Here is a 23,676-nt window from a genome sequence, read left to right as displayed (position 1 = left end):
CCCTATACGAGCTCCTGCCCTGACCTTTGCTGCTCCCACTATCTCTACTATTATTTCTTCCCCTGCCAACATATAACAAATCAGAAGAAGACCCACCATTTGCACTTCTTCGGCGAATGTCTTCACCCTGTACCAAGTCGCGAATCTTTTCAAAAGTCATCCCGTCAGTTCCCACTGAGCTTGTAACAGCCATTACAGTCCCGAACCAACTATCAGGCAGTGAAGATAACAATAGTACAACCTTGGTCTCTTCATCATATATATAATACAAGTGAGATGGTTATATAAGGCTGGCCCCGTTAATTTTTATTTATTTTTATCTATGTGGCCCAAACATTCGTGGCCTCCAAACTGCCGAATCCGAGACCACCATCCTTTTTAGAAGCCTAAGGGGCAAGGGTGTAGTCGGCTTGTTTTATCGGCAAAAACCATCGGCAAACATCGGCTCATCGACTATACTATAGCACATGTATCAACTAGTTTTGGCAAGTTTAATCGGCTAGTTTTGGCTATATATATCGGCATGTTTTGGCCGATCCTTGTGAATGTTGGGAGTGTGTACTAGTGACCGTTTCTTTTTTTTTTCTTGTGCCAATCTTGTTCTCTCACCGGAAACCTAAAAAATCGATTTGGGGATTATCGATTTTGAGGCTAAAACTATGTTTTTCTTGGCTTCTATTGCCGGAATACATGCCGATAAAACTTGCCGATGCTCCTAACTTTATATACAGAGGCGGATCTACCATACAAGAAGGTAGGTCCTATGACCTACCCAAGTTTTGGAAGAAATTTAGAGGTTATATGGTAATTATTTCAAGGACCTACCTACAGATCTGGTCAGGACCTACCTTGGCATCCTATTGTTGTATAAACATTCAGGTTTGGTGGTGAAATGTTTTTTTTCCGGCGACTGTAAAAGAAGAGACCAAAAAAAAAGATGAAGATGGTAGTTATTATTTAATACTCTCTGACTAAATGTGAGGCACATGCTGACTAAAAAAACCAAGAGTGCTATTTTTTTTCTCTTCTTTTTAATAAGTTAAAACTTAGAACTTAGAAGTGACCCAAATTTTTTTTTTTTTCTTTTTTTTTTTTGCTGCTTACCAACTTATGATGTATATTTTTGTTAGCTAAAAGTACAAGCTATAAGAGCTAAGGTGTAAAGAATGAAACAAGATTTGGTGTTTTTCTTTTATCTTTGTGAACATGTAGCAATTATTAATTAATATTATCATTTATTAATTTAAGCCTAAAATTATATAATATTTTTCAAAACAAGATTTGGTGTTTTTTTTAATCTTAGATAACATATTGCCATTATTAATTACTATTATCATTTATTAATTCAAGGCCCCAACTATATAACTTTTTCAAAACGTACATGGATTTGTATTGAGCACAAATTAATTTTAGAGTAAAAAACATATAAAGAATTGTTGTGTGTTTTGAAGGCCCAATTTATATTTTGAAGACAAACATGATAACATTATGTTAATTTTAGTATTTTTCATATATATTTATGTATTATATATGGGTAAATTTATAATGGTTTTGATGTTATGCATTATTAATAATCTAAAATCCTCTTTGTATAGAATTCATGTTTTTATATATGCATTTGTGACCCGATAACTTATCATGTGAAGATTAGGATGAAGGTATTATACCGGCATCATATGGCTCCTACGGGGTGAGTCGATGAGTATCCCATTGTGATACCGAGGCTAGGGTTCTCTCAATTACTTTTTTTCTTTCATTTGTGACCCGATAAGTTGACCCGGCCCATTTAATTTATTTTCCATCCCTGAACTAAATCATCGAGTCAAAATTAAGGACCTACGTAACTTGAAATCCTGAATCCGTCACTGGTTATCACCCTTTCCGGTGAGATCCGAAACCCCTTTTTTGGGTTTCCGGTCGTTCTCGGCAAAAAACGTTCACTTTATTATACCCAAAACTTTGTTTGGCTTGTGCAAGGGTATAGTTGGATAAAAATAATATTTAAAATCTTAATAATGATATGAAATTTTCATAGAAAATTGCTTCAAAATTTCTCTATTTCTTTCTTATTTCTTTGGGAGTACTAAAGAATTAGAACCCAAAAAAATAGAGTAAATTTTATTTTATTGAGAAAATTAAGTATTAACTAATTAACTATCAATGTATATATCATTTAGCAACTCATGAAAAAATCATGTAAACAACTATCCTGCTGACTACTGTATTTACGGTAGATATTACTCTGATTGTGAAAAGTCAAAAATTTCCACTTTTGCGCAAAATTAAATTTTAACTTTACACCGTTTATCGTAAAAATACTATACTACAGGGGGTAAAGTGTAAATATGTATCATTCATTTTTCCCTCTTTTTAAACAGGCTTTTTCATTTTAAAACAGAATCACAACAAACACATATTGGCAGTTACAGACTTACAGTTATCACAAAAAATTATTACACACACAAACTAACAGAATTCAGCTATGGAGGAGGAGATCATTGAAGTCAACGATCCGCTAATTCCGGTGAGTCAGAACACAACCGCCACACCAGCTAACGGCCGAGCTGATACGATTAACTCAACGGCACTCTTCTTTCTTCGAGGATTTTTCGCAGGCCGGCGTTTCGTGTCGTTTCCGTTGATGATTGTTCGATATATGTCAGTGGAACTGCTGGATGACTGGAAAGAGGATTTTGGCTACTTGTTACCGGTCGTCGTTACGGATACGATTTGGAACTTAGCGTTTGTTGTGGCTTCGGTAGTTATGTTGATTTTGAGTGTGTCTGAAAAGCCGAATGAGCCGGTTAGGGTTTGGTTATGCGTTTACTTGTTGCAGTGTGTGGTTCATGTGGTGCTTGTGTGGTTGGAGTACGTAAGGAGAAATAGGCTTGATTCGAGTCGTTTGACAGATTCAACAACTGATATTTCAACTCAGATCAGGTGATTTTACAGTTTTGAATTGATATTTATTTAGATTTATGTTATTAATAAGTTTACGTTGCTATTAATTACTATTTGACTGCAGTAATAAACCGTATGCGGCTGTTGATTATATGTCATATACTTATAAGAACTATATCTATATATGTTAGGCATATAATTCAGACTTGGCTATATAACATACTGTGATATATATCTATATGTTGTGTCTTATATGGAAAGATGAAAATGAATGAATTTAAGTTTTATCCAGTGAATAGGAAGTTAAGGAATTGGTCTATATATATGCGCCACTGGTATGATTTAACTCTCCAAAGTTTGGAAATTAGTATCCGAAGCAGAGTGATATGCAGTAAGTCTTAAAGTTGAGCTCATCACGATTTAACTATCGAAAATTTATTCTTACTAGTTGCCAACTGTTTTCTTGTATTTGGTGGATTTTTGGTAAGGTAACATCTATTTTCCTTCAGACAGTGTGATCTCTATAATATGCAGTCCACGCCAATGTATATTTTTGATTTTTTTTTCTTGGCATGTAAAATATATTCTTCGTGTGCTTGTGAATGTGTGTTACAGAAAAAGAGGCAGAGAGAACTAGGCATGTTTGGGTGTCGAGCACCTCACTCTACTCTCTAGACTTATAAACAGCAAAGTTTTTTAGCATCCTCAATTTCAATCATGTGGATAGAGCTTAAGTTTTGCTTATATAAACGATGATTATTTATATTGAAGCACGTTACAAGTTTTTAGAAGCATTTCGTAAGTTTTTTAGTAGCTTATAGCACAACCTAGTTACAAGTTTCATCAACTTTGTTTCTGCAGTTTATTGAATTTTCGGAAAGGTAACTTATATCGGGAATCATACCTGTGTGTTCATTTGAGATTATACAATAACTTCATATGAGGGATGTGGCTGAACGAAGAATAGAAGCCTTTAAGCTGTTTTCGATCAAGTATATAGTATTAGTAATGAGCAACGTTTTTCGAAATATATGTATATATATATGCAGGCTTTTTGAATCAAGCTACATGTTTGTCTAACCACATTGCTCTGATTTGTGAAATAGATGTCATCCTTGATGCTTCTGCCAATATAAATACTACCTTTGTGGCACAAGAATCATACTATATATAAGACTCTATACAAATATGAAGGCAATCAGTTCATGATATTTTGTAAAATATCTTTTGCACATAAACTAAAGTACATTTTGTGGATCAGAGGAGTAACAGTTGCAGTACTGTCATGATAATAACATGGTGGCAATATGGGGATGTAACATAGAGTTCATTCAAAAGAAGAGGAAATGTAGAATTCCTGTGGTACATTAAGGTATCCGAAATAAAAATGATGTGCTTCTTGTGAGATGGAGAGAGGTGCCTTCTATAAGCAGGTTTCTTAATTTTGATGCAACAGTTCTGCATCTCTCTACTAATGTCCAACATTTTGGACATTGCAGTCCATACAGAAGATGGGAAAAGATTAATACAGTGATCTCGCATATGTGGACGCTAATTGGCACCATTTGGTTGGCTATCGGTAACAAGATTCTTTTGGATGATGCACCACGACTATTCTGGTATGTATTAAACCAAATATACTTTTGTGACTTGTATACGTTATCTGGAAATAAAATTAGAACGATGCATACTTTGAAATAGTTTTCTCTAGATTCATTGTAAACCCATATATTTGATTTGAGAAGCTACTATTTTGCCTTTTCTATTGCACACATACTTGATATAGTCCACGAAAGTGTACATTCAATTTAGAGAGGGGTTCTAAGTTTTGATAATAAACAGCTTAGGGGGTGTTTGGTAAGCTTATTTGAAACGGTTTAGTTTAGAAAAATCCATCTCCACTGGTAGTTCTAAAAAGCATGGTCAATTCTTTAAAAATTCACCAAGCACCCTCCATCCAAAAAGCTAATAAGCTGTTCCAATAAGCTTACCATGCCGTCCCTTGGTGTATATCCTGAGAAAGAATTGAATTACAATAAAAAGAATGTACAACAAGAAATACTGTTGTTTAGTTATTAAGATTTCGTTTACAATGGGAGGTATCATGTAGCCATGTAGGATAATGCTGTCAACGTGAATGGTTATCAGGAAACAAGTATAATCATCATATATGTTTCAGTTATTTGTTTTTCTAAACCTAAATCATGTTCTTAATTTTTCTTATAAGTTTCTTCTGTTGTTTTAAACTGATGGCAGGTTAACGCTGGTATATTTGGCATCAGACACATTTTTTGTGGTCGTTTCTATCCTTATTTCATGTTCATTCGCGATTACTATTTTGTTCTGCTTCCCCTGCATCATTTACGATATATATTTCAAAACTCTTCAGGTGAAATAGATGTGAATTGCTTCATTATTTCCCGTTTATTTTTATATGCGAAAGACTCTGAAAACTATGCTAATACACAGGAACCTGCATCAGAGAATGAGATCAGCACCCTTCCCAAATACAGATATGAAATATCCAATGATGAGGAGCAAAATGATGATAAAGCAGGTAGAATGATCCCTATGGAAACAAATGATCCAAACTGGTCTGTTGAACGTCTAACGCATGATGTGGTAAGTCGTTACTAAAATTAGAGTATCAGTTGAGCATTCTGCATACATACACACATGCTTACCTATGTGCATACATATTTATGATCTGTCACATGGTATTTTGTAACAATCCTAACAGACACCATGAAAAACCAAAATGGTTAGAACTTGATCTTGACGACGGTATCCACTTTCTGTGTGAGAGTAATCTATACCTCTGGCTATAAATATGGTTACAACTTATAACTTGGTGACTTTTTGTGTGTTAAGCAATTGATTCTTTGAGGTGGAAATTCTGATCTCTTTATGAATGGGTCATTCGTGTTACATCTAATCTGTAATGGGTAGGATATTATTTTGTCGCTTGAAATGGGTTATATGGTTTGGATGGTTCAAACAGGTCAAACGCCCTTCCTTTTTAAGACATTGACTTTTTGTGAAGCTTTGGACAAAAGAGTGTGTCATAGTGTCAGGCTACCTGACCCTTTCAAAATTACCCAGGCCTGTGTTGACCCGTTACCCGAACCAACCTTTTATACCATATATAATTAATTTCATTCATCCATGATAGTTAAACGAAGACTTACAAAAGTTAAAGAATGAAGAATTGCTACTAGTAATGAGATGACCATATCTAATTTTACTTAGACTTTTCTTAAGAAATAAATGACAACCTCCATAATAAGTGAAAATAACTGGATTGACCCATTTTACTCTGATTGAAATTACTGAAAACGAACCATCACCATGTCATCCTCACTTATTTCTAACTTGCTCTATTTCTACCGGTCTTTTAGCAGCTCAACCTTTTCCCAGATTAGATATTTCTGTAGTTTTGCTTGACATATAAAATATATACGCTTGACCATTATCTTTATTGTTTTAGGACTGCCGTATCTGTCTCAGCTCATATGAAATTGGATCAGAACTTCAGTTACTTCCCTGCAACCATAATTTCCATGTTGAATGCCTTGGGCAATGGCTAAGGCGAAATGGGGTTTGTCCATTGTGCAAGTACAAGATTGCAGGATCTCTTCAGGTTTGAAGAGCATCGCTTTGTATTGGACTATTGGTAAAGTGTACAGGTAAAATCATATCGGGAAATATAGTTTGACCAATACAACAGGAACAAAAATAAAGGGGACAACGTATAGGTTGACCATTACTAAAGTTCTTTCATAAGTCATGATCTCTCCGTGACTTGAGTTTCCGTATTGATACTTTGTTTTTGGCTATATATGGTGTACTCGTGTAGAAGAGGTTACATGGATCCATTGAAAAAGTCAAAAAAACTTCAAGTTTTGTAGGGTGCTTGAAGCAACTATTGTAATAAGGCACTCACTTTTGTGTATGAGTCGATATATAAGAGACCAATTCATACAAAACCTCTCAATACCTTTGAATCAAATTCAATTGTGATCTTGGTCCTTTAATATTTTTTGCCATTAAATTTATACTGTGTGGCACATGGTAACTTTGACTCGTTAATTTGTAACATGATGATCTGGACTAAATATGTTAAAATCTTTCACCGGATTTCTTATAAATATGTAGGTGGCTGGTCAAAAGTTGACAAAAGGGCTGTGATTTACGAGTATATTATATGGATAAAAAAATAAAATGATCAATACAACGGTTCATGGTTTTTTTAAAACTATTGTTGCCCCCCTAAAGTTTATTGATGTGCACATCTGATTCCTCATTCAACAACCATGTTAGATGAGCTTTTCCCATATACTCGTAATATTTTACCTATTTTGATAAATTATGCATTTTGAATTGACTATGAAAAATTTAAAAAGAGCATTTTCGATTGTCATGTTATTGGTTTCCAATAATAATACTGTTAAAAGAAATTCAATAGTTTTTAATTATGAAACAAAAAAAAAGTTGTCAAATTTTGTAAAGACTTTTGTTCAACTTATTATTTTATTTTTTTTATTTGAATGAGAAAATTTTTATGAAAATTTTTTTTTAATATTTTTTCAAAATGCTCCGTGATAAAAAGCTTTTTATAAAGCTTAATTGGAGATATATTTATACTTTTTTTCACATACATAAATATGAAATTCAGATTAACTAAGCCTCCAAAACGGACTATAAATATTTTTTCAAAATGCTCGTGTATTATTCATTGCGAAAAGTCAACCATTTTCAACTATAGTCGTATTTTCCCTCTTATTTAAATACCAAACTATGGGGAGGTAAGTTGTAAAATTATTTATATCATATTTTCCCTCCAATGTATGTACCAAACATAGGGACGTAAAGTGTAAACTTACTTTTATCATATTTTTCCTGCTATATACACCAAACTATAGGGGAGTAAAGTGTAAAATTATATTTTCCTTCCCTCCTATTTATACAAGCCGTGTCATTTAAAAAGTCAAAACAGAATCACAACAAACAAATGCACTAGCAGTTACGGTGGTTACCACGCTAACACTCTCTCTCTCTCTCTCACACACATACACACACACTCACTAACAGAAATTAGCTATGCCGGAGATTCCAACGACTTTGACGGAGATCACCGTCGTTGACGAGCCTTTACTTCCGACGAGGCAGAACACAACCGCCACACCGTCTGCCGGAGTTGATACAGTTACCTTAACGGCAGTACTCTTGTTTCTTCGAGGTTTTATCTCAGGCCGCCGTTTAGCGTCGATCCCGTCAATGATAGTTCTCGATAATGCGGAGGATCTGTTGGAGAAATGGCGAGAGGATTTTGGCTACTTGTTACCGGTTGTTGTTATCGAGACAATTTGGAACTTAGCATTTGTTGTGGTTTCGGTCGTTATGTTGATTTTGAGTGTATCTGAAATTCCGAATGTGCCAGTTAGGGTTTGGATTGGCGTTTACGGGTTGCAATGCGTTATTCATGTGGTGCTTGTCTGCTCGGAGTATGTAAGGAGAAATAGGCCTGACTCGAGTGACGGTGATGATACCGTGATTGTGGCTTCTACTCAAATCAGGTGATTTTACAGTTTTTAAATTGGTGTTTAATGAAAATGATACTTCTATTAATTAATTATTTAATCAAACATAGGTTTTAGATAAAGTACATCTGATCTGATTTGGGAACTAAGTCAAGTGTTATCCTTGAGGTCTATGCCAAACTAAATACGAGTACTTCCTGTGTACCACAAGAATCACAACATTTTTCTATACAAATATCAATTGGATCAATTGTTTTCGATACATTGTGCTAACTTGTAAAATATCTTTTTCACGCATACTACTAGAGTAGATTTTATGGATCAGATGACTAAAAAAGGCTTGTCCTGTTGTGTAATAACATTGTGGCAAAATGACAATGTGACTTAAAGTTCATTAAGAAAAAAAGGAAGTGTTGAAATTCCAGAGGGAAATTGATGTATCAGAAATGAACATGCTTTGCTTTTTGTAAGATGGAGAGGCACCTGCTATAAGCAGGGTCATTTTAATATAGTAACATTTCTGCATCACTGTACTAATGTCAACCATTTTGGACATTTCAGTCCGTATAGAAGATGGGAAATGATTAATACAAAGATCTCTTATATTTGGTTGATGATTGGCTTCTTTCTGATGGGCTTTGGTAACACGATTCTCCTGCATGATGCTCGACGTCTATTCTGGTATGTTTTAAAGTTTAAACTATTACTCTATACTTTTGTGACTTGTATAACTGTCTGGGCGTCTGGCACACAATTTACAATGATGAATGCTTTGGAATTTTTCTGCATGGCAGACACTCCAAGCTTAGATAAACCAAGGGGGGTGTTTGGGCAAGCTTATTTGAAAGGGCTTATATTTTAGTAACAGTTAAGAATCAATTTCTACCGTGTTTCCAATTAAAAAAAAAAACTAACCAAAGTAGTTCCAACCCTCCAAAAACACAATAAGCACCCTCTATCCCAAGAGCTGATAAGCGGTATCAATAAGCTTACCCACACACTCTTAATGTATTCGCAAAAGAAAAATGTCTGGTTACATTAAAAGGCATGTACAACGGGTAATATTGTTGGGGTAGCGTGTTATTTTTTTGGAACTAGAGGGATCATGTAGGGGTAATGCTGTCAACATGAAAGGTTACTAAGGAAGTGGTATAATCAGTCATCTATGTGTTAGTATATGATGGATTTCGCAGATTTGACTGAAAGGTGAAAGCTTTGTATTTCATTTTAAGAATGAGAACCCAAAATCCTGAATGATGTTCATCAACTTTTCTTGTTTAAAGTTTCTTCCATTATTTTACATTGATGGCAGGTTAACTCTGACATTTTTGGTATCCGACACATTTTTGGTTGCTGTTTATATTCTTATGATATGTATGATCCCTCTTGCTGTTTTGCTCTGCTTCCCCTGCCTCATTTACGTGATGTATTCCAATCCTGTTCAGGTGAAATAGATGTGAATTGTTTTCTTATTTCCCATGTGATTTTATTTACCGATGATTCTGAAAATATGCTAATATGCAGGCAGGTGCATCAGAGGATGACATTAACGTCCTTCCTAAATACAGATTTGAAATGTCCAATGATGAGGAACGAGATGACGGTAGACCAGGTAGAATGGTCCCTATGGAAACAAATGATCCAGAAAAGTATCAAGAACTTCTAATCCAGGATGTGGTAAGTCCTTACTGAAATTTGAGCAAGTATCACAAGCATACATATATAACTTTTGGGTAAATAAAAAAGCAATAAGCGATCGGCTCATATTAAGAAATTCAGGCATACACATATATACACATATATCTAAAAATGATTCACACATACAATGTGCACATGGTAAGATAAAACCATCCTACTTTCTAGCAGAGACCATGAAAAGCAAAGATGAATAACTAGGCTATCATGATTATAACTTGATCATGGCGTATAACTTGTAATCTATACATATGGTTATAAATTATGGTTATAACTTGGATACTTTTGTGCGTTAAGAAATCAATTAGTAAATGTGGAAACTATGATCCTTTAATGGATAGGTCATTCTTGTTATGTTGAATCTGTAATTGGTAAATGGGTCTTTATTCATTTGTAGCTTGAAATGGGTTAAGTGGTTTGTATGGGTCAAATGGGTCAAAAGCCCCCAAAGTGTATTTATAATGCTAAAACTAAGGATTATTTACTAATATAATCTTCTAATCCTGTTTGAGATATTGAGTGATGATAAAACTTTGGACAAAAAAGTGTGTCAGATCAACCTGACCCATCCCAGAGCTACCAACCTTGTATTAACCAGTTACCCAAGCCCCCCTTTTTTCCACTTCTAACCGATTGCATTCATCCATATTATTACAGAAATAAACTGGATTGAACCCTTTGCCTCTTATTAATACTGATGAGAATAAACCATCATCATGTCATCCTCACTAATTTTCAACTTGCTCTATATCTAGGTCTATTAGCAACTCAACTTTTTCAGACCGTATTCTTCATTGTTGGACAAGCATGTGAAATATATAGTTTTGACCATTTTTGTTATTGTTTTAGGACTGCCATATATGTCTTAGCTCATATGGAAATGGATCAGAGCTTCAGTTACTTCCATGCAACCATATTTTTCATGCTGCATGCCTCGGAAAATGGCTAAGGCAAAATGGGGTTTGTCCAATGTGCAAGTACAGGATCCCGAGATATATACACTTTTGAAGAGCACCATTTTGTATTGGACTATTGGTAAAGTGTAAAGGAAACATCATTGCAGGAAATAGAGTCTGACAAACACAACAGAAACAAACCTAAAGGACATCATCGTATACTACTATAGTTATTACTCCTGTAGTTACTCTCGTAAGTCATGATATCTCCATGACTTGAGTCTCCATATTGATACCTTGTTTTTGGCTATATTTGGTAATATGGATCCACTGAAAACACTTCAATCTTGTATAGTGCTTTAAAGCAACCGTAATAAGGGTACCCTTACGGCCCTACCCCACTTGGGTATGAGAAGAGATATAAAGTGACCAAATTATATTGACTATATGTATGAAAGTCTCTCAATACCTTAAATTGATTTTGAATTTTGATAATGATAATGACTAATTCACATGTGTTTAAGCCATTAAATTAGTGGCAGTGAGGCTCGTGGTAATTTTGGCTCTTGAAAATTTGAATATATGTTATATTCTAAAGGATCAAACAAATTGTTTGGTTAAATAGGAGAAGTTATTCAAATGGAATAAAGTCGGCGATGTAATTTTGATACATTATATTTGGTAACTATAAAATTGTACTCACTTTATTATTTTTCTACTGAAACGTACAGCTATGATTTTTATAATCATACTTCACATTTTGAAGTATCTTTATAAAAAAAAAAAATGAACTTTTGGACAAAATGTGATTTGCAGTCTAGCCAACAACCCAGGTTATGGGCTATGGTGCATAAAGTAGTACTGGTTTTGACATGTTATGCATCTTGCAATTGACCTGACTCGTTAAGCATCTTGCATCTTGTGCCTCCAGGCAACTTCTTCTTCTGAAATTGTTGTCCAGTGGATCGGCTTAATTCGTTCCTACTTGCTTTGGCTTGTCAAATGTACGTCATTTTGATCCGAATACATGACATGTTGATACGTACATGTCAATTGTGATAGATATGGTGCCATGTTGGCAAGGAGAAGGTGTTCGTGATATTTAAAAGTTAGTCGCCAACACATGAACACGCCAAATCATTAAAAAAAAAATAACAATGTTGTGAAAACTCCATATATATTAACTTTCCATTGATTTAAGCATGTAACCTGAATTAGACCACTTGAAGAAAAAGTTTTAAGGATATTTATCAAAATGATAACTTGCTATGTTATTCATCTAATTTTATAGATTTTTTAAATCGATCTCTATTGTAAGTTTACACACTATAATATATCATGTCACATACAACTATACACAAAGTGAAAAAAAACATTATCCTATATATATTATTGATTTTGGATTATACGATAAAAAAAATATATAAAATAAACTGACAAATTTAAAAGCTAGATTAGTAAGTATGATTATAAAGAAATAAGCTGTTACCTGTAAGACAAAATGAAAAGTACATTATTTATTTTTTTAAATAACTCTTAAAATTATTTCAAAATTCTGAAGACATTTACATTTCTTATGTGTTATATTTACGGTCAACTATTGTTGTCAACAAAAAGTCAAACATACTCAAACCGCCCTTATCGTCAAACTGTTAAGGGGGGTAAATGTAAACATATTCCACTTTTTCCGTCTCACTATATAAAGTCTCCATTTGATAACAGAATCAGTTACACACAAATCACTCACACGTACTAGACTAGCAGAGAAGCAGTTATTTCACGCACACACAATTCACCACACCTACTATCACTAATCCTTACTGATCGCCGGAGAAATGTCGGAGCCAGCGATCCACGCCGTCAACCAGCCGCTACTGATCGCCGGAGGAAACAGAATATCGTCCGCGGCGACACTCAACATGTTTATCGAATTTTTCGCCAGCCGCCGTGGATCATCGATGATAGTCCGACGGAATGTAACGCGTCAGTTTCATGACTGGCGTGACGAGTTTGGCTACTCGTTTCCGGTTGTTGTTATCGACACGATTTGGAACCTTGCGTTTGTTGCAGTATCTGTTTTTATGTTGATTTGGACTGCGGCGAGTGAAGAGACTAACATTCCGCTTAGTGTTTGGATCTGCGGTTACTCGGTGCATTGTATAATGCATGTGGTTCTGGTGTGGAAGGAGTATAAGAAAAGGAGCAGGAGAATGGCCCGAGGACTGAGTTTAGATAGTTCTGATTCTTCGAGTGATTCGTCAATTGCGTATGATGAACCGAATCGTGCTATAACTGCTTTAGTATATGATCATCTGTTCCTGTGAGTTTCTTTCATGATATGTATATGTATAGTTAAAAATGAGTTTTTGATGCTGCTTATATATATGTAAGACTATAAAGTAGTACTCAAATAGATACGTTAATATCATTAGGTCGAATCTCGACGTATATGGATGATTATATACCAGCTATTTATGTTAGTTGAGGCGGAAACTGGTACTTTTGGAATAACTGCTACCATTATATAGTTCCCTGTTTTGAAGTGTGTAGTGTGATCATATGCATTTAGGTCGGAAATAGTATATACTGTTTTGAAATATTTATGTGATTGAGTTCTTGTTAAATTGATGAAGAATCTATGGCAGAGGGTATGACTTGTAAGTGTGCATAGATCGTTTAATTTCCTGTGCGTGCGTGTGAGTGACAGAGAGAGTGACAGAAAGAAACGAGTGAGAACGCGAGGCATTTTGAGTGTTGAGCTCGTCGTATGTGTCCACTAAAGGTTTTATCAGGTTCGGATAGAGGCATTTTGAGAAACTTGTCGAGTTAAACTTGAGTTAACTAAATTTCTTTTTATAGTTTATGGAACATTTTTAGAAGATTCTTCTATTAGGGCTCTGTAATTATGTGATTACTTTGGTTATGAGGTATGTGTATCTGGAGTAAAAACATAATAATGTTTTAAGTTTCCAAAGTATCGTCTATTTGATGTCTTAAATGTATTTAGTGAATCGATGAGGGAGATTTCAGATCTAGAAGGTCAAGAAATATATCTCGAGTAAAACTTAATTAGGGACAAAAAGCCAATCTGTAATGTTTCTTTTCGATGTCAAGCTATATCTAGGTGAGCCTTCGGTAGCAAGTTAACGTTTGTGCAAGGTCGTTTTTCTAAATTTTGCACTTCACGTTATCCTTGTGTAGCTGCAAAATTAAAATCTCTCTTTGCGCTTTGCGCAACAGGAACCACAACATTTGTCTATGTAAATACTAATTGAAGTACTTGATCATATTTATGTCTGAAATCCCCTTGTAAGTCGCATTTGCATGAGCATCAAATAAGTGAATAGCTATATGCTAATATGTAAGTGATTTACTGCTAAATTAATTGTTAAAGAGTCTATGGCAGGGGAAGGTCTGGATAAGGTCTTATGGCTTGTTGAGTATTTTCTTCACTGTCTTTGTATTTGTGTGTGTGCGTGTGTGTGTGTGTGTGTGTCTGTATCGAGAGATGGCACATCTGAGTGTTCAGCGCCTCACTCTAGCATTGTGTCTACCAATAACCAAAGGTCTTAGAAGGTTCAAATAGAGACATATGGATTTCATGTAATCTGTTACAAGTGTCATCAATAAGCTAATTGTTTTCTATAGTTCATCGATATTCTGAGAAGGTAAGTTAGGGGATCATAAGTTGCTAAAGGTTATGAGGCATCTATCACTAGTATGATCAAGTAAATGCCATTGTATTCTTAAAAAATTATCAAATAATTATGGCTGTTCTAATGTATTTTTCCACTGATGTCTTATATATTGGACATTTCAGGTCTCCTAAAAGATGGGAAAACCTTCATACAATTACCTCTTATGCATGGTGGGTAATTGGCGTCGTTGGGATGGTCTCAGCTTACAAGGTTCTCCTGCATGCTGCTCCTCATTTATTCTGGTATGCTTTAAACCTTTATAATTCTGTAAATTAAATAGTCCATGATTCAATCTGCTCCTCATGGCTTTACAGGACTTATTTTAAACCTATCTGTTTGATGTAAGCCTATTTTCATTCTTTTAAAATATCTATTGATGATCTCATAGGACTGCATAGAGTGGTCTGAGCTGAAGCTCAGCTTTTTAGGGTTAGGGCGGTTAGGCTAAGCTCAAATTTTCATTTGATTGGTTGATAAGACTTTATCTACTAAAAAATTAAACATTTATGACATAGATGTAGAAATGGTTTCTGTGAAGGGGACATGAATCAATTGAAACTAGAGTAATCATGTAGGTGTAATGCTGTGAACATGAAGTATGAAACGGTATAGTATAAGCAGTCATGCATGTAGGGAAAATGTTTTTTAAGAATTTTATATTTCCTCGTTTCGTTTGCTGCAGGTTGACTCTGGTATTTTTGGCTCTAGACGGATGCTTTGTTGCAATCGCCATTCTTTTCTATTGTGTACTGGGGCTTGCTGTTTGTTTCTTCTTTCCCTGCATCCTTGGCTTCATATATTTCATTTCTCGTGAGGTGACATAAATAATTATTTACTAGAAAGACATTATTTCTATTTATATATAACAATGAAATTGACGAATATGCTAATACACAGACAGGTGCATCAGTGCCTAACTTCAGCATCCTTCAGAAATACGTAGTTCAAGAGTTTGATGATGAGGAGCAACCAGGTGTAAGAGCTTTGAAATTGCTACCTATGAGAACAAATGATCCAGATTTCTTAAATGAACGTGATCTTCCAACCCAGGATGCGGTAAGTTCCTTGTAAAATCCATGTTCCATCAGTTAATCATTGTATATACATACAAATTAACTTGCATATATATGCATGTTACATATAACCATCCTGGCAGATACCATGAATATGACTATGTTGTTTCATGATATTAATCTATGCTTGTCATTCTGAAATCGTTGGCAACTTAACTCTGAGTCTAAAATTGTGTCTCAAACAATTGACAGAGATTACAATTTTGATCTCTAAATGGATTCAAGAATTTGATCTTTAAAAGTACTGTCAAATGGCTGAATGGTCAACAGGTTAAGTGTCAAAAGGTTAAATGGATTCAAGCACATGTTGGTTATTCATACAGTTCTGTACAAAAAGTGTTTTGGATTAATATAACTAGTTACAAACTTATAATTGCTACGCATTCAACCCAAGTCTGTTTACCCATTGGCAGAAGCCCAGAGGTACCCATATTTCCACTTATAATTGATGCATCATTCATAGTAAATCACTAATTAATCATTCATGTATATGGTTAGTTGTGCCAAAGAACAGCAAAAATAAAGAAGTGTAGAATAGATAATTAAGCATAAGATTTTTACATTATTTTCTCGTGAGATATAACGTTTTTGTGAAATAATGTTTAAAAGTTTTTGCAGATTGTATTTTCCATTGTTGAATTGACATATGAAATATAGTGTTCATTGTTATCATTGTTTCTTTTCCAGAACTGCTGTATATGTCTCAGCTCATATGAAAAGGGGTCAGAAATCTATCTACTTCCCTGCAACCATGACTTCCATGCTACATGCATCCTGAAATGGCTAATGCTAAAAGCTACCTGTCCCCTCTGCAAGAGGATTGTCCACACAGACGAACTGTTTTGAAGCGCATCAGTAACTGTACAGGTATATTCATAGTAGCAAATATACTTTTTGAGTAACACCAATCAAAACCAAGATAAAGGGCAAGACCTCCTAACTGTACTTAATACGTAAAGGTCAGGGTATCTCCATGACTTGATTTCCATATCATTTCCTTGTTTTTGGCTGTATTGGTTTGTTGTAGGAAGGACAAGTTAAATGGATTCATATAAAAAAAACCCAATTCTTGTAGTGTGCTTGTTTTGAGATTTGAAGCAACTAAACTAATAAAGTACCCACTTGAGAAAAGGTCATGTGTACAAGTATAGTAGTAGATATCTGTAAAATGTCCACATTGAAGAAGAGCAAACCTCTCAATATTTGGTCCTTGAACTAATAGGTTCTAATTCTGTCTTGATCATACAAGTCCTTTTGTCTACCTTTGGATATTATGACTTTGATATTAACAGCCTAGAAGCACATGGAAATTCCGATTTTGAAGCATAAAACTATTGATTTGTTTGATCACGGTCCTTCCACTGTCATTAAGAAAGACATGGAAAACCATATCTATATAATGAAATTTTCATTTTCCCTGCTGATGCAACGTTTTCAACATATTCGTGCATTCATTATAATGCATTTACAAGCCGGGAAGCCGTTATAGATGAACTTCTTACAAGTGTCTGTCTACGTCATCTCAATCTTGTATATGTGGTGTTCTCGTGTTTAGGATATTTTAGGAGTCCTAGTAAATTGACAGCTTCCTCATTATAACATATCTAAGAAGCCTTCAAGAAGCACAAACAAGTACTTTCAAAGTTTGTGTTTGTCATTTTACACTTAAGTTCCAATAACACTCGATCAGTGTTTCAGAGATACTAAAAATGAAATGCGTCGTTAACTCATAAATGATTATCTTGGAGGAGTGGGCTTTGGCATTGGGTTTCCTTACATAGTTAGATACAACATTAACGTCCATACTGGGCCCACCATACGTTTGATACCATTTGTTATCTTGTTGATTACTGATTTTGGCTTAACTCGTACAAAACCAAGAATATATACATACCCAATTAGATTAAACCCGAGCGAAGAAAATTGAAAAACCATAACTTAACATATATCTATAGTTAATACTATTAGATATTAAGTATTAAATTTAAAATAACTAAAAATAAACAATAAATTTTAACAATTTGACACGTAAGCAAAAAACTTAGGTGTAATTAAAAAAAAAAGTGTCACATAAACATTTTCATATCCTCTTTTAGTTATATAGAGAGATTGAGGTCCATTCTAATATCACATGGCAATAGGACATACGATGGCAATAGGACTAGCACATACGTACATAATGCATCTAAGTCTTTCTTTGGAAATGTCATCAGAAGTTTTTGTATAACTTGATTGTAGTGTATAACAATGTTCATTCCATGTGGCAGTATGCTATGTTTCCTGGAACAGTGATGAGTATGGTCATAAATCGGTATGTATTAAGCAAATCGTAGATCTAGGAAATGTGATTTGCCATCGATTTACTTCAGAGGGAGTCAATTCAGGTTAATTTTCAGTCTCTGTCACATGCAAAAAAAAAAAAAAAAATGACGAGTAGATTAAATGGGTTGTGACTTGTGAGCCGTTTTAGCGGGTAGAACCGTAAAAATGTAAAACAGGTCAATTTACTCAAATGCATGATAATTGCATGTATTAAAAATCCTACATCCTGTTATTATTAAAAGAAATATATATTGAACTAATCTAATCCTTGTAATCATATTTGACAAGTCGCCACACAGCCACACAGGTATCGTTTTAGCTGTGGAGTGGACTAACATTGTTTGGGCCAATCTAACCATTCGACCCAAGCCTGTCCTAGCCCAGTACCCAAACTCATTTTGCCAACTCTAGTTAATTGCATCCAACATTCCCAGTTTGATAAAGCACCATCCGATTAAGGTCTTTTGTAAAGGAATGAAGAAGGATATGCCATTATGCCCATTTCCCTTTACTTTAATTTCACGTTGAAATATGTAAATTATATGTAGGAATCAGAATAAGTGGTTGTTATATATCTAAGTTTTGATATAAAATCTTTCACATCTTAATATTTTAATCTATAAAAAACATGAGGCTCAATCATTTATTAATTATACAATTAATATTTAAAATTTAATATATAAACAAAATGTTTATAAATAGTTTCATACTTAAAAGTGTGTGAGTTAATTTGTCACACTTAATTTTTTTCACACTTCCTCTTGTTTGGAAAAATTTGGTGTCACAAATTACTTTCACGTTTAAGTGTAAAAAATTATATAATCTTATACACTTAAAATTGTGAACTTTTTGTTTATATATGAAATTATATATATATAGGGGGAAGGGAATATGAGGCTGTTAGGCACCCAAGTTGGGTGAAAAACCCCTCACATATTTTTTTTTAAAAGGTAAAAATCATGGGAGGACATGTATTTATTTAAAATAATAAAATATTAGTATGTAAGGGTCACCATCAAATGAGATTATGTGAACTAAATTAAAATAAGAACAAATAAGAATCAATAGCTAACATCCACATCACCAATCATCTTAAAGAGTAAATGAAACAAATTAAAAATATATTTAATCTCTATATTTTATATGGCAGTTATTGATTGACTAACGTAACTTCTATTCCAATTTTCAAATTATATATGAGATTCGAGAGAAATTATGTTTTATGTGAACCCACGACATTTCAATACATGGACGCATAACTTTCATAACTTTCTAATAAATGGATGCATAACTTTTATATGAAATGGATGCATCATTTGAGAATTGTAATATGACTTTGTTAGACGCATAGCGTCTGCCACTTCCTTAATTGTTTCTTAATTGAATGCACAATTTATATAAATGATGCATCCTTTAAATTCTATGACTTTGTTGGATGCCTAACTTAGGATAAATTGGATTGGTCTGTCATATAATTTCCTTAATTATTTTTTAATTGGATACACAATTCTTATATAAAAAGGATGCATTCTATGAAAATTCTAAGTTTTTAACTGCTTTTCTATTTTCCTTAGGTGCATCATGTCTTCCCACTGAATGCATTTTCATTTTATTTTTCTTACATGCTTTTTTTTTTTTTAAGATTACCCTTATATCCTTAAATATTCATTCAAAAGACATCTTTGCCTTTAAATTATTTAATTATCACAAAAACACCCTTAATCATCTTGACCTTTAATTTATATTATCCAAATGACATAAACCGTTTTTACTGTTCTTATTTCAAATCCGTTCTCACCGGAAAGCCACCCTATATAAGTGTGTGTATATATATGTATAGATATATATATATATATAAGGATGGGAATATAAGGTTGTCGGATATCTAAGTTTAGGTGTGGAACACTCACATATTATTTTTTTAATCCATAAAAATCATGGGGGTCCATGCATTTATTTATTAAACAAGAAATAATATAAATTATTATGTGAGGGATTCCACACCTAAGCTTGGGTGCCGGACAGCTTTATATTCCTTTTTCTCATATATATATATATATATATATATATAGGGTAACACTCCGGTGTAACACTTTTAAATTAAGAACGGTGAGAACACTTAAAAACATCATTTTGATGCATTAAAAGTTCATAAAACTAACATAGTGCATAACTAATTATCATTATTTAAGTGTTTAACAACACATTGATCTTTTAAAATCGAAAAAAACACGTTTTTGGTTTTGTGCATCCATCTTGGATGCATATTATCAAGATGATGCATCTGACAAAAAACGTGATTTTTTTCGATTTTGACGGATCCATGTGTTCTTAAACACTTAAATAATGATAATTAGTCATGCACTATGTCAGTTTTATGGACTTTTAATGCATCAAAATGTAGTTTTTAAATGTTCTCATTTGTTCTCATTTTAAGTTGGTTCTCATTTGATTGTCACCATATATATATATATATATATATAAGTCAATAAATGTAAAAAGATTTTGATCTTTTGAATTTCTTTCATGCTTTTTAATGTGAGTTTCTTTCACACATTTATTAGTGTGAACAAAATAATAATTTTTTACACTTTTTAAAAGTGCGAACAAATGAATGTCAATAAATGACATATTTGTTGTAGTGGGGTGAGTTTATTTAAAGGGAAAATGATCTGTAATGTAGACTTTACCTAAGCTGAAGTACTGTCACTTTAAAAAAGTTATAATTAAACATTTGAATTTAATAAACATACATAGTCCTTCCTGAATTTTACATAATCTCCCTCTGAATTTTACATAATCCTCTCCTGCTTTACCTAAGATAAATACTGCATGCCTTAACTAATTTTTCCCCTTATTTAAATCGAAACATTACTTATGGTTCTCACTTATTTTCAATGTCTACGATTTTAGTTAATAGGGGTCTATAAGATTTGGGTTGGTTACTCACTTGAGGTGTGGAAATATAGTATAGTTGTGGCACGTCAGGAAGGTGATGACATAAAATAAATATCATTCGATTGTAGCTCATACTATTAAAATGTCAAATTTCTTAAAATACTACCAACGATATTTTATATCTTAGAAAACATATCGTACTACGTATGTCAGTACTAAAAAAGACCATTTGTCATTTGCTACATTTATGTCGAATGCTAAACAATTATCCTAAAGTCACCATTCATTCTGTTGTGTAAATCCAACTTCATTGTTGACTCTATGCTTAACAAGTTAGAAACACAATTAAATGTTTTACATTAAAAATTTAAAACATAATAAAATCAAGAATTTAAGGATACATAAAATACAATTAGCAATTTAGATCTTTAAAAACCAAAAGGAGAAAAAAAAAACTAAAGCGTAGTTTATAGCAATGGCGGATCCAGCGTTGAATTAGGAGGGTCACCACCCCACCCTCAATCAATTTTTCTTAGTATTTTATTTTAGTCTCATAGGCCACGGCGGCGAAAGGAATAAGGGTTACGTTTGCAGAGTATTTTATCTGCAGGTTATCATGTGGAAGAACATATCCTTTCTAGTATTTATCTATTTAAGTCCTTTTTGTATATCTATGCTTTCAGTTTAGTCCTTCAACTTTTAAAGTTATTTCTTGTTTGGAATAAAATGCATAAGGTTATCATGTCTATTATTTTTTTATAACCTCTTCTAAGTTATGATTTTATTAGTTTAAATATGTAGATCTATACGCTCCATAACCAAGATAAGCTTTTATGTTTTATCATTGAATAAATTTTTCTGATCAACTATCCTTATGACCTTATAGGCTTATACCAATATATATTTTTCTAAGTTGCAACTTTGTAAGAATTTTTTAACATAATACACTCATTGTTAGAATTTAACGACCAGTTTAATTAGATTATAACCCCTTAAAGCGAGAGTGTTGCGTGTTCAAAATTTAAACTATGTAAATGTTTTCCGTTTCATCATGTGCATCACAAAATTAAGACCCCTCATGTTTATAAGTATATATATTATATGCAAATTATATAAGTTTTGAAAGAATTCAATAATAAACAAAATAGGCCCCCATCTTCTAAAAGTCTGGATCTGTAACTGGTTTATAGTTTGTGGATTTTGAGTTCACAATTCACAAACAAGATAACTAATAACTATAACACATAATAATATAATATTGAATGAAAGATGATATATTTTTTAATTCATTAAACTAAAACTGTTTTTTAAGATAAGATGATTATATTTGATAAAATCAAATAATAAAATTAAAAAAGACAATCAGTGAAATTCACATATTAAATTCATAAAGTTTTATGAGAATTTTTAGCCTAATTTTTAAAAAGATTAATTATGTTTCATATTGAGTTATTAGCAACTTAATATGAAATAAAATTAAATCATTTAGGTGGGTTGGTCTGGGATATCTTCTAAATTCATTATGTGGGTCTCGGAGGTGAGTTTTTTTTCAAGGTCTTGGGTTTCTCATTTCGAGATTTTTTCCATGAAGAATGGGTTGGAGGTCCAACAAATTACTAGTTAAATATGTTTCCAACATATCTGAATCGAAACTAACTTTAAGAAAAAAAATATGTATAATACTGTAGATACAAATATTTTTAATGGACGGAGAGTGATATTTTTACTATAAATTTTGATACATTCATTGAATTATCATATACAGTATGAGTATCTAATGTAAAGTGGTGGTAAAATAGTCAATTTTTTTATATTAATATATCATCTCCTTGAAAAGTTGGAAGTGGTGGAAAAATAGTCCCGACATATAGATAACGAAATTTTTTGGGTTTTTTTTTTTCTTAATTCTTTTGCTAAGTTTCTATAATGGCGGTGGAGTTTTTTATTTTATTATTATTTTGGCTGGATTATAGGTTGAATTTTAAATTGATGGAGTCGTTCAAATACTGGAGACAAATGGCGGTGGGTTGTTTCTTTTTTGTTTTTTTGTTTGTGCTGAATTATATGTTTAACTTCGATGCTGAATTATATGTTTAACGGCCACATTCATTTTTTTGGTTGGCTGTAAATAAAAGTTGATGTTAAAGAAAAAAAAAAAAAAAAACTAAAGGTCAACGATTCGATTCAGTTCGCTTCAATTAGATTAGTTAGAAAGTTTAAGCTATTTTTTGTATGCGGTAATCTTATTCTACTCTTCGAGCTCAGGACCGTATCAAAATGGTAACCAACAATTCGGTTGTCCGAAAATCAATTAATTTTGGTTAATTTGATTTACGGTTAGGTATGAATGTCACACTGATACAAAATTCTGAGTTTTACATTTAATTTTGAATTATCTATACTACTTTAAAAAAAAATTATACCCCATGTTGAAATGTTATGATTTTTTTAACTTGTGAAATTACGATTTTACTCTTAATGAATTAACTTACATAATTATTTCATTTTCTTCTAAAAGATATCCACTACACTTTTAAATCAAATATATATCTTTATATCAAATACCTACATCAGTTGACACATCTGCTGCCACCAACGATCGTCGCCGCCGTCACCATCTGTCGATGCCACAACATCATTGTCACTGTCATCG

At 33.1% G+C, this 23,676-nt stretch overlaps 3 protein-coding genes across 3 annotated transcripts; all 3 read left to right on the top strand.

The window, feature by feature from the left end:
• The first annotated feature begins 2,482 nt into the window (after positions 1-2,482).
• Positions 2,483-2,944, top strand: LOC122597398 (E3 ubiquitin protein ligase RIE1-like). Its single transcript, XM_043769997.1, has one exon. The coding sequence runs from the start codon at positions 2,483-2,485 to the stop codon at positions 2,942-2,944; it is 462 nt and encodes a 153-aa protein (XP_043625932.1).
• Positions 2,945-8,001: 5,057 nt separating this feature from the next.
• Positions 8,002-11,262, top strand: LOC122597396 (E3 ubiquitin-protein ligase At1g63170-like). The gene is made up of 5 exons (XM_043769995.1): positions 8,002-8,477; positions 9,754-9,886; positions 9,966-10,118; positions 10,986-11,096; positions 11,200-11,262. The coding sequence occupies exons 1-5, from the start codon at positions 8,002-8,004 to the stop codon at positions 11,260-11,262; spliced, it is 936 nt and encodes a 311-aa protein (XP_043625930.1).
• Positions 11,263-12,867: 1,605 nt separating this feature from the next.
• Positions 12,868-16,649, top strand: LOC122597395 (E3 ubiquitin protein ligase RIE1-like). The gene is made up of 5 exons (XM_043769994.1): positions 12,868-13,352; positions 14,853-14,972; positions 15,413-15,491; positions 15,628-15,786; positions 16,491-16,649. The coding sequence occupies exons 1-5, from the start codon at positions 12,868-12,870 to the stop codon at positions 16,647-16,649; spliced, it is 1,002 nt and encodes a 333-aa protein (XP_043625929.1).
• The last annotated feature ends 7,027 nt before the right edge of the window (positions 16,650-23,676 follow it).

This window comes from Erigeron canadensis, chromosome 4, assembly GCF_010389155.1.
Source record: "Erigeron canadensis isolate Cc75 chromosome 4, C_canadensis_v1, whole genome shotgun sequence".
In the NCBI taxonomy this organism is placed as follows: domain Eukaryota; kingdom Viridiplantae; phylum Streptophyta; class Magnoliopsida; order Asterales; family Asteraceae; genus Erigeron; species Erigeron canadensis.
The sequence above is the reverse complement of the archived record's forward strand: the minus strand, read 5'-3'. Positions and strand labels throughout refer to the sequence as shown.